This window comes from Nannospalax galili, unplaced genomic scaffold (genome assembly GCF_000622305.1).
Source record: "Nannospalax galili isolate Female #2095 unplaced genomic scaffold, S.galili_v1.0 scaffold34, whole genome shotgun sequence".
Taxonomy (NCBI): domain Eukaryota; kingdom Metazoa; phylum Chordata; class Mammalia; order Rodentia; family Spalacidae; genus Nannospalax; species Nannospalax galili.
In genome coordinates, this window is record NW_008338996.1 from 10,045,659 (window position 1) to 10,057,306 (window position 11,648).

General features: G+C 45.5%; 1 protein-coding gene across 6 annotated transcripts in view; it reads left to right on the forward strand.

Moving 5' to 3' along the window:
• Nucleotides 1-11,028, forward strand: part of Wdr31 (WD repeat domain 31) — a 31,911-nt gene extending 20,883 nt beyond the window's left edge. For 4 of the 6 annotated variants that reach the window (XM_017798273.2, XM_008833513.3, XM_029563755.1 and 1 more), the window contains 6 exons: nucleotides 1,056-1,200; nucleotides 1,304-1,404; nucleotides 2,942-3,009; nucleotides 4,474-4,615; nucleotides 6,340-6,502; nucleotides 8,475-10,087. In XM_017798273.2, the coding sequence (XP_017653762.1) occupies nucleotides 1,056-1,200; nucleotides 1,304-1,404; nucleotides 2,942-3,009; nucleotides 4,474-4,615; nucleotides 6,340-6,502; nucleotides 8,475-8,635 (780 nt within the window). In that variant the 3' untranslated portion in view covers nucleotides 8,636-10,087. Of the gene's footprint in view, nucleotides 1-1,055; nucleotides 1,201-1,303; nucleotides 1,405-2,941; nucleotides 3,010-4,473; nucleotides 4,616-6,339; nucleotides 6,503-8,474; nucleotides 10,088-10,626 lie in introns of those variants that run through there. The other 2 variants (XM_017798272.2, XM_017798274.2) reach the window with 2 other exon arrangements.
• The last annotated feature ends 620 nt before the right edge of the window (nucleotides 11,029-11,648 follow it).

Below are 11,648 nucleotides of genomic sequence, written 5' to 3' on the forward strand. Positions count from 1 at the left end.
CATGGCAGTTAACAACTGTGTGTAACTTCAGTACCAGAGGATCCGGAAGCGTCTTCTGTGTTCCACGGGCATTGCACAGCACGGGTGCGCTTACCTACATGCAGGCAACACACACATACACATAAAAATAATAAAATATTTTAAGAAATAAATAAGCTAGGTGTGGTGGCCCACGCCTTTAATCCCAGCACCCGGGAGGCAGAGGCAGGCAGATCTCTGTGAGTTCAAGGCCAGCCTGGTCTACATAGTGAGTTCCAGGACAGCTGGGGCTACAGGGAGACCCTGTCTCAAAAAGACCCCCCCCAAAAAAAGATATAAAATAAAATATTACACACAAGACAATTTAATATTAAGGAAAGATGGCTCCCTGCTCCCTAGAACAAAGAACGCTGAGTCTCTAACTTTCAAGGTTTTCTTCTCAGGGGTAGAGTGCTCTAAACAGGTATTTAGGAACAAAGGGTAGACAGATGAAAGGACATTTCTCTGCAGGAGCTCAGGAAACAATTTACAATAAAATGTGACCTGTTTGTAAGGTACAGAGCAAATGTTCATACAACAGTATAAATAAGGTATCGTTTTTTAAAAAAAAACATTATTTTTATTTTCGTGTGTATGACTGTATTGCCTGCATGTGTGTAAGTGCACCCATGTTGTACAATGCCTAGTGAGATTGGAAGAGAATGTTGGATTCCCCTGGAACTGGAATTACAGACGGTTGTTAACTGCCATGTGAGTGCTGGGAATTGAACCCGGGTCCTCTGCAAGAGTAGCTAGTGTTCTTAACCACTGAGCTATCTCTCCATCCCCAAGGCATAGTTTTTTATAATCTAAACATATGGGATGCTGCACTTCAGAACCTGTGACTGCACAATTGCCTGTCTAGCTCTGCCATCATAGACATCTTGGCTACTGGCAATTTTGCATGCTTTCTGAAGAGTTCAAAGAGGGCAGTGGTCTCCACCAGGGGAGGGGTATACAAAGCTATCTTCTAATTTTAAAGTCTAGTCTAGCACACACACCTGCCCTATTTCTGCTTTTCTTTGTTCTCTGAGCAGATAGCCTGTATTCCCAAATCGAGCCAATTCTTCAGTGCCTCTCGAGACAGGACTGTCATGATGTGGGACCTGCATGGCTCCTCACAGCCCAGGCAGCAGCTGTCTGGCCATGCCATGGTGGTCACCGGCTTGGCTATGAGTCCAGGTAGAGTAAAGCAGATCTCCTGCCAGCACCTTGGTGCTTTCCCTAAGCCCCTGTGCACATCCCAGCTCATGGCTGTTGTGTTTTCTCACCATTGTTTTCAAAGACTCGTCACAGCTATGCACTGGCTCTCGGGACAATAGCTTGCTTCTGTGGGACGTGAGGACTGGACAGTGTGTGGAGAGAGCAAGTGTCTCCAGGAATCTGGTATGAATTCGGAGGTGTCATAAAACAGGGCAGTGGAAGGGAGCATGGGGTGAGAGAAGGGCATTAGGGCCTCGTTTATGGTAGATAAGAGTGAATGTTTAGCATAAGGGAGGCCTGGGTTCAGTGGAGAGGGGTCACTGGGGAGAAGAGAGAGGAGAGAGGGAGGAGCAAAGAGAGCGTTATCCTCATTTACTTCTTCAAATTTTGGTGGGCTAAAGAGATGATGGCTCAATGATTAAGAGCACTGACTGCTTTTGCAGAGGACCTGGATTTGGTTCCTGTAGAGTAGCTAACAACTGTAACTCCAGTTCTAGGGGATCCAACACCCTATTCTGTCTGCTGTGGGCATTGCACAACACAGGCTCACTTACATACATGCAGGCAAAACATTTATACGCATAAAATAAAAATAAATTTAAAAAATTTTTAAGTGTAATTTTTCCACAGTTTTGGTAGGTCAGACACTGTTAGGAATAGAAATATGACAGAGGACACAGTGCCGTGTCCTGCAGAAGCCTAAGGCTTATGTACACCGAGGTGGCTGCTCTCTGAATATGTAGCATCACACAGAGAAATAAGTCCAACCTTTGCTCTGCAGGAGTTGAGTGGTATAGAATTTGCATCGCCTTTGGGATCAGTCACACTGGCTTCCAAAAGTGTTTGTGTGGGGTTTGTTTTTGGTTTTGGTTTTTTTTTATTTTGGTTTGTTGTTTTCATTTGTTTCCAATGCTGGGTTTTGAACTCCAAGCCTTGTACTTGCTAAGCAAACACTGTACTTCTAAGCTATACTCCCAGCCCTGGCATCAAACCATGAATCTATCACTCATTAGCTTTAAGGGCTGTATTGTGTTATTTTAAGCTCTTAGAGTGTAAATGTCTTCATTTATAATGTGGGGAAAGAGATGTCATTAGGCAAGATTCTTCAGATGATTAGATGAGATGCTATGTATGTGAAGCACCTGTCATTGTTCTTGACACATGGCAAATGTTCCTCTAGTGGTTGTCAGAGTTTAGTCATCAGCTACTCTAGTTTTGAAGACATCTGCCAATGGCAAGATGCACTTGCCCCATGCCCTATTTGTGAAGATGCTATGCTGAGGAAAGCAAAATCCTGTTCCCTAGCTTGTTTTGAAAACTCTTTCATGCTGTTCAGTCAGAGCTGCAGGGACAGGAAGGACCTGTGCCACTCTTATGAACCCCTGAGCTGTTACAGGAAGAGTTCAAGAGGCCTTGCTTAGCACAGGGACTGCTCTTGTGGCTGTCACCTGCCTACCACCATTGGCTGGGGTTCAGAACTCCAAGACTGACCGCAAGCATCTGCAGTACAAAGCCAGCCTGCTGCTGCCATGGCTGCCGAGTGGCAAGGAGATGAACAGGCAGAGGACTGCCAGCCATGGAACAATGTCCCTACTGGTCCAAACTCAACAGTTGAGAATCCTTGAGAGGAGGTGAGGGATGTGGGTCATCAAACTGCTGTGGAACTGCAGCAGAGGCATGGCCTGACATGGAGACATGCTCAATACTTTGTTTGCTCCAGGTCACTCACCTGTGCTGGGTCCCCAGAGAGTCATATATACTGCAGACCTCAGAGGATAAGACCATCAGGTGGGCTACTGAGCCGCTGTGGAAGTGTTTCTGGTGAAGGTTTGTGGCTCCCGTGCTTACATGACTCTGCTTCTACTCTGCTCTCCATGCTGTTGTGCCCTCCTCAGGCTTTCCAGCTCTCTATTGCTGGCTGCTGCTGGGACCACTCTGTTCTGGGCCCGGGAGCTTCTGGGTAGACTGTGTGTCCGAGATAGGTCAGGAAAAGGCCCTGCTCAGAATGCTTTGAAGCAGCTGCCCCAGCCAGTTCCCAGTGTGTGTATGTGTCTAGACTAGCCTCAGACTGTCACCTGCTGGTCCACCTGGCAGGCTGCCCAGCTCTGCTTTCATGCCTTGCCTGACTCCTGGGGTTTCCAGTCTCCCAGCTATCAGTCTCCTCTGAGAAAGCAGAATCTAGGTCAGGGAGTCACAAAATTCACAGTTCTCAGACTGACAGCATGGCTCAAAATTTGGGCTCTCAGGCCAGGCGTGGTAGCGCACGCCTTTAATCCCAGCCCTTGGGAGGCAGAGGCAGGCAGATCTCTGTGAGTTCAAGGCCAGCCTGGTCTACATAGTGAGTTCTAGGACAGCTGGGGCTACAGGGAGACCCTGTCTCAAAAAGACAAAAAAAAAAAAAAATTGGGCTCTCAGAAGAGATTTTTTTTACTAGAAAATGGGAGTGAGATACAGAGGTAACACTGAGACGAGAGGCAAAGCACAGCGCTCTCCAGTGGACTCCAAGGCCAAAGTCGGTCAAAGCCTAGTTCTGAACATGGGATGATGATGGCTCACTCCTAACTATTTTTTGGCTGGCACAGTAGATCTGGACTTAGCACTCAGGAGGTTGAGGCAGGAAGATTGCAGCCTGGATTGCATAGCAAGACCTGGCTCAAAACAACAGTCAAGTATCTTTTTGAAAAATTTAAGTCATAGGCATAAAATTGGCTTCTTGTCCATTGAAAGCAGTATCCTAAAGGACCACTAAGATGAGTGGTCTAAGGCTGGGCGTGGTCATACACACCTTTAATCCCAGGACCTGGGAGGCAGAGGCAGGCGGATCTCTGTGAGTTTGAGGCCAACCAAGTCTATCTAGTGAGTTCTAGGACAAATGGAGCCACAGGAAGACCCTGTCTCAAAAAAAAAAAAAAAAATGAGTGGTCTTATGAGTGGACTTAAGTCTCTATGAACTGTTAAAATGCCCATTTTACAGTTGAGGGAATAGAGATATGGCAAGTTGAAATCTCTTTCACAGGACCACACCCCTTAAAAGTGGTAGATTAGGGTATTGCAAGCTTTGAATGAAGCATCTCTTCTCCAAGCTCAATAGATCTCAAATAGAAAGAACTCAGGTGGCAGCGGTTGGCTTTAGAGTTGGTAAATTATGACATTCCATTCTGACTGGCAGCAAAGAGCCATAGTAATGGGATATCACAGGTATGTTTCAGTCCCATTGACCACAAAGTTATTTTCTTCTTTAATTCCTTTCAGATTATGGGACAGTCGGAGGCTTCAGATAGCTCACATGTTTCCCACAAAGCAGCACATCCAGACCCATTGCGAAGTCAGTGTGGATGGACACAGATGCATCTCCTGCAGCAGTGGCTTTGGGGGTGAAGGCTGTGAAGCCACAGTAAGACTGGGGTCAGATGTCTGCTCACTGATGAATAGGCTGCCCTGGCCTCCCTCATGCCTTTTGAGGAGCCATGCAGACAGGCTCTGAAAAGGCACAGGTCTATTTCAAGTGCATACTGTGAATGGCCCTTTGCATTCCAGCTGCTTCTTTTAAGAAACATCTACTGGGCCAGGTGTGATGGTGCATGCCTTTAATCCCAGCACTCAGGAGGCAAGAGACAGGCAGATCTCTGTGAGTTTGAGACCAGCCTGATCTATATAGTGAGTTCCAGGCTAGCCAGGACTACATCATGAGACCTTGTCTCAAAAAACCAGCACCAAAAAAAAAAAAAGAAAAGAAAAAGGAAACATCTGTTAACCTGGGACTCTGAATTCATAGTAGACAAGAGACATGGGATGGGAGTCAGGATAGAGAAGAATTAAACACAGCTGGCTGCTGATGCCCCAACTTCCTTCCTCCTAGTGGAACTTACATACAGAAGCAAGGGACTGCTTGCAGAGCCACATGGATTCTCTTTGTACATGTGGCTAGGATAAAAGAAGTTTAAGCTCTTTAGGGGAAGTATGGCACCTTAGAGTTGGTCCAGGGCCTACCCCATCCTTTATCCATATACCTTCCTTGCAGTAATTTCCGCATACTCTTTAGGCTCCTCCAAAATTCCTTAGGTTCATAATTGCAGATTATCAGTAAAAATAATGATCTAGTTTCCAAAAACAGTTGCAGCTCTGAGATTATCATACCTTTACGCTATGTTGGGAAGGTTCCATGCATGACTTCATTTAATCCCTAAAATAAGTTCTGTGAGTTAGGTGCTGTTATAATGCCCATCTTACAGTTGAGGGAATGGAGGCATGGCAAGTTGAAATCTCTTATATAGGACCACACCCCTTAGAAGTGATAGATTAGGGTATGCAAGCTTCTGATGTAGCATCTCTTATCCAAGTTGGATAAGAGATGACACTGTCTCCTGTGAGCTCATTGTTTTTAGACACCATTCAGTTTGCTCTCTGTGCTGAGCATTATTCTCCTCGTGTGGTCTGATCTGTATCAATAAGAGTAGAACTGGCAGGACTGTCACTTCCTTTATTGGAGGCACTAGGCAGCAAATTAGAGTGTCTGCACCCGTATGTACATCTGAGAAGGTGCTCTTAACTGCGGGGTCCCCACAGAACCTATATGTGCTTGTCACAGAAAATGAGGAAACCCATACTGTTCCATCATACTGCAGAATTATGAGCTTTTGCTTCCCTAATTAGGGAAAAGGTAGCAACCCTTCTGGCATATCCATAGACAGTGTTGTTCGAGACATAGTTGATGCTAAAATTAGTACTGGATGGATGGGTGGTTGGGTATAGTGGATGAAGATAAGAGCTTCATTTGGCTGCCTAAATACATAGATGGAGGGGAATACATACATACACACATACATACAGACATAGACACAGACAGACAGACAGACAGACACACACACCCTCACTAATATCCATCCTCCCACTCCCCAGGACCCACCAAAAAATTCTGCTCATAATTCTCTATTCCCTCACCTGTAAAATGGGCATTATAACAGTTCATAGAGACTTAAGACCGCTCATCTTTTTTTGGGGGGGGGTGGGTCCTGGGGAGTGGAAGGATGGATATTAGTGAGTGTGTGTGTGTGTGTGTGTGTGTGTGTGTGTGTGTGTGTGTGTGTGTATGAGCTGGCCCATGTCATTATTTTGCAGTTGTGGGACCTAAGGCAGACAAGAGACAGAATATGTGAGTACAAGGGACATTTACAGACAGTTGCATCCTGTGTCTTCCTACCAAGATCCTTGGCCTTGCTACCTATGATTGCTACCTCAGCACACGACTCCAAGGTGAAGATCTGGAACCAAGATACTGGAGGTAAGCAGCCACTCAGTGCTTCTCAAAAGCTATACGAGGCCTTAAAACTCTTTCTACTTCTTATCATGTGCAAAGCCACCCCTCTCCAGCCACTGTAAATCCCCTTGTAGTTAAGAGACAAGACACCAAGATAACCAAATATGTCTGGTCAACCTCTGGCACCATGCATCCCTCATACCAAGATACACAGAGTCATTCTTGAGACTTCAGAGAAAATGCATTTGGCTTTTACAGTCTTTCTGCCTTAGTTCCTTATCAGGTTTTAACTGACACTCGGACTGTCTGGAAAATGGAACAAGAACTTTTGAGTTTTTTAAAGGATAAAATGAGAGCCTCAGATCTTGGTGGGATTGTGATAAAGTAAGGACAGTCTTAAAGGCTCTGCCTGTCAGGACTCAAGCTGGGTTTCAGGTCACAGTAAGGTGCCACTTCAAAGCACCAGAGAAAACCAGTATCTTGTGGAACATGACTTTCCACGGTCCTTCATGTGCTAGAGCCAGTGCCTACTGGTTGAATGTTAAATGCTCAGGAATTTTGTGAGCTGTATTTTTAAATTAATTAATTATGTATTTACTTATTTTGAGACAGGGTCTCAATATGTAGCCCTGGCTGATCTGGAACCTCACTTAGACCAGACTGGCCTCAAACTCCCAGAGATTCACTTATCTCCCAAGTGTTGAGTGGCATGTGCCACCATGCCCAGCATGAGCTCTGCATTTTAAATTTTCCTTCCTTCCTTCCTTCCTTCCTTCCTTCCTTCCTTCCTTCCTTCCTTCCTTCCTTCCTTCTTTCCTTCCTTCCTTCTTTCCTCTTCTTTTTATTTTATGTGTATGAGTGTTTTGCCTACATGTATGTAAGTGTACCTGTGTCATGCAATGCCTGCAGAGGCCAGCAGAGAGTGTCAGATCCCATGGAACAGGAGTTATAGATAGATGTTAGCTGCCATATGGGTGCTGGGAATTGAACCTAGGTCCTCTGGAAGAGCAGCCAGTGCTCTTAATCACTGAACCGTCTCTCTAGCCATGGGCTCTGTATTTAACATTTTTGGCAGCATGAAATTCTGTTATGGTGGGGTGTTTATACCATGAAAATTGACAAATGCTGCAAATAAGTGTTAGATTTTCTTCTTCCAGGAAGTGTTTACCAGCACTGCTTCTATGTTGTTTTGACCTGGATGCAGGATTTGGCCAGAGACAGGAATAGTGTTAATTTAGAGAACTGAACTCAACTCTATAGCCACCTTCAAGGAACTCAGTTCTCCTCAGGGGGAGATAGGTACCCTCCCAGACAAAAGAGGTGGGAGCATCTCCAGTGTTACTCTGTAAACATCTATGGCCATAAACCAAATTTATATAGTGAGGACAGGCCTGCTGTGCCCTCACCTGGAACTGGCTTCCTTACCTGCCCAGTTATAACAGTTGTGGGCATGAGAAAGTGGATGTTTCAGATTTAATGATCACAAGCCTAAAAAATGGAAAAGCACAGTCTCAAAGTGTTGACCTGAACAGATGGCACCAATGCCCTGACCTGCATGTGCACCGAGGGTCTTAGAAGAGTGGCTTCAAAGTTGCAGACAGTAGGAGACTGGCTCAGTTGGAAACAAACCCCAAGCCTGCCTTTAGTTCCCATTCTCCTTTATCATGAAGAGAGCCCAAAGCCCCAGATCAGTGTCGCTGTGTTTTTCTGACCTAGCCCTGACTTGTTCTCTGTCTGAACAGTGCAGGCTCTGCTTTCTGGAGTTCTTAGGATATGGCCACAGATGACATAATGATGTTTTGGTCAGCAACAGACCACATTCAGAGATTCAGGTGTGCAATAGTACACATACTGTCTGCCTGTGCATAAGCACACTCCATGGTGTTTGAGGAATGACAGAATTGCCTAATGATACATTCCCCAAATCTTTTCCATCATTAAGATATGGCTGGACTGTGCTCCTGGCCTAACCTACTGGTTCCTCTTCTTCCCCCAGCCTGCCTTTTCACCTTGTCTTTGGATGGATCAGGACCCTTGACTTCCCTGGCAGTTGGTGACACCACCTCCTTGCTATGCTCAAGTTTCCACAGAGGAGTTCACTTACTCAGAGTGGACCACAGTCAAGGGCTGGAACTGCAGGAAGTGGCAGCCTTCTGAAGCCAAAAGACCTTCGATGGGCAATATGAAGCCATGGTCCCTCCCTCCTGTGTGTCTTCGTGTTTTTCCACATCTTGGGGGAGTAGGGTGTAAGGCTGGAATTATTTGCTAGGTTTACTTAGAAAGGGTATCAATGTTAGAAATCAGTTTAAGTCCATTGGCTCAAAAATCAGGGTGTTTTGTTTGTTTATTTGAGCCATGGTCTCAGTCTGTAGTCCAGGCTACCCTAGAATTCAATGTGTAGCCCAGGATAACCCTGAACTTACAGCAGTCCTCTGCCTCATCCTACTGAGTGTTGGAATTATAGGTGTGAGCCAGGAGGCTTGGGTAAATTCAGGCTTAGAAACATGGACTAGTTATAGATTTCTTGATCTCAGGTAAATCTGAATAGAATTCAGTTTTAGTGAGCTTTTGGAATTACTCTTCAAAAGAAATTGTTTCTCAAAATGATGATCTGGAGGTATAAGAGTGGCAGGCCTGTCTGGGAGTGAAAACATGAGCCAGGATCAGTGAACTGATGCGCTCCATGTCTCCATGAAGGCACAATGTCTCTGAAATCAGCATGATGGATAAGAATAGTGTGCTCTACAGAAGAAGTGGATGAGGACAATGAGGTGGAACTTAATTGGCTCTCAGCCACTTAGGGCAAGGTGGCAAATGCCCTGGCTTTCACTGAATGGCAGAGTGGGAGGCCAGAACTCCCTGACATCTGCCTTCTGTGAGGGGGCATGCAGACAAGGACCGAGGGACTTGAAGTGGCCAGCCAGCACCAAGACACTGCCCACAGTTACAGGAGTTAGCAAGCCAGACCATGCACAAGAATGCAGAGAGGCCCTGAGATTGAGGCTAAGAAATATTTTTGCGATTCGAATATTTCCATTTATATAAATAAAACTATGCACCCACACATCTTCCCTGCACCTCTGCCCCTGGGAATGGGGGAGATGTCCCAATAGAGGACACAGAAGAAGGATGGAATCAAATGACTCCAGCCATTGAACGCCCTTTAATGAGGAGGGCAGCATGCTCAGGTCAGCCTGTGTGGCCCATGGGAGTCTCCCCAGTCAGATACTCAGAAGTATATGTTCTTTAAGGGAAAGTGGAGTCCTTCCTTTAGCCCCCAGATAAGGCAGCCGAGGCCTTGTAATTCTTCTGAGAAATCCCAGCCAAAGAGTGATTTCACATTTATCTTTCCTGCTTCTGCCTGTCCCTGGTTCCAGTCATCAGAAGCCATTTTCCTTGTCTCCCTCTTCATGCTGCTGTGCAAGGGAAAGTTGAGGAAACAGTGGGCCTGTGGCGAGTCTATGCCGAACATTCTGTACCAATACAGCTTCCTGGCTGTCCTGGTTTGTTTCTTCATTGCTGTGACAAAACACTCTGACAAGTACCAACTTGGGGAGGAAAGGGTTTATTCAGCTTACATCTCCCAGGTCGCAGTTCATCAGGGAGCCCAAGGTAGGAACTCAGGGCAGGAACCTGGAAGCAGGAACTGGAGCACAGGCCATGGAGGAACGCTGCTTACTGGCTTGCTCCCTTGGCCCCTGCTCAGCCTTCTTTCTTATGCAGCACAGGCCCATCTGCCCAGGGGTGGCACCACCCACAGTGGGCTGGGCCCTCCCACATCACTCATCAAGAAGATGCCCTTCAGACATGGCCACAGGCCGGTCCAATAGAGGGAATTCCCCAACTAAGGCTCCGTCAACTCAGGTGTGTCAAGTTGACACTAAAGCTGTCCAGCACAATTGACCCCTTGTCAACTTGACATACAAACACATCACTATTAAACCATAAGCTTTTTGACACTAAAGCTATCCAGCACACTGGCACTCCATATATATGCCTTGGGCCTAATTTCCTTGTCTGTGTATTGTAAGTACAAAAACAATAAATGCATGTATAGGGAAGTTTTTAAGTCTTTTAGGATCTACTACTTAGAATATTCATAGTGTCTAAGACGCTTCCTGCTGAAGTTATCGAACTCTTCATTTTAGATGCTGACCTCTACATTCATACAAAGGAATTTTCCAGACAATTGACTCCCCACCACCCAAGAAAGTAAGTCCTTAGAATCTGGTCAATTATATATTTAAAATGGAAACAAATTCATGTGTTTACTAACATAATTTAAATATATTTATAAATTAATGATAGTAGGTGGTTTATTAATGGTCTTCAATTTGACAGAGGAGTTACCAGCAAAGTATAGAACCTAGGTCCCTTGGAGATTATAGTCCTTTGGCACTGAGAAAATGGACCTCTCTATTTGAGTGGCATTTTGAGGACAGTTATCAAAGCAACTTCACTGGGGCTGGAGAGATGGTTCAGTGGTTAAGAGCACTGGCTGCTCTTGCAGAGAACCTGGATTCAATTCCCAGCACCCACATGACAGCTCACAACTGTCTTTAATTCCTGTTCCAAGGGATCCTGACCTTGATTGCACACACATGGTATACTTACACACATGCAGGCAAAACACTCGTACACATTTAAATAAATAAATAAAAAGAGCAGCTTCCTCGTTAAGTGCGATACGCAGCCATAGTGGTGCATGCATGTATCCCAGCTTTTGGGAGGTAGAGGCAGGAGGATTGGAGCTCAACGTCATTCTTGCCTATATAGTGAGTTTGAGGCCAACTTACACCTATAGACAACCTACCTCAAAAAAAGTGCAAATTTCTAGTTGTTTGCCTGGAGTTGGCACATCTTAGCATGGGCTGCCTAGTCAAGTGTACATTCCGGCTGGGCATGCCATGGAACAGCATGGGAATGATGTGCAGTTATTCTGCCATTGGCTTGAAAGGAATGTGTGTCTAGGATGAGCCTCAGGTCACTCCCCACTAGTGCAGTTCAGGCAGCCGAAACTGCTTCAGCTGCTCAAATGAGGTCAGGATGATGGGGTAGCAAGATAGAAAAAAGCCAGGGCCTGTGTTACCTTGCTGAAAGAGAAATGAGCCTCTTTTTAACCTATTTTACTTTAAGCTTAGTAACCACATGAAAATGTTCAGATGTCTGA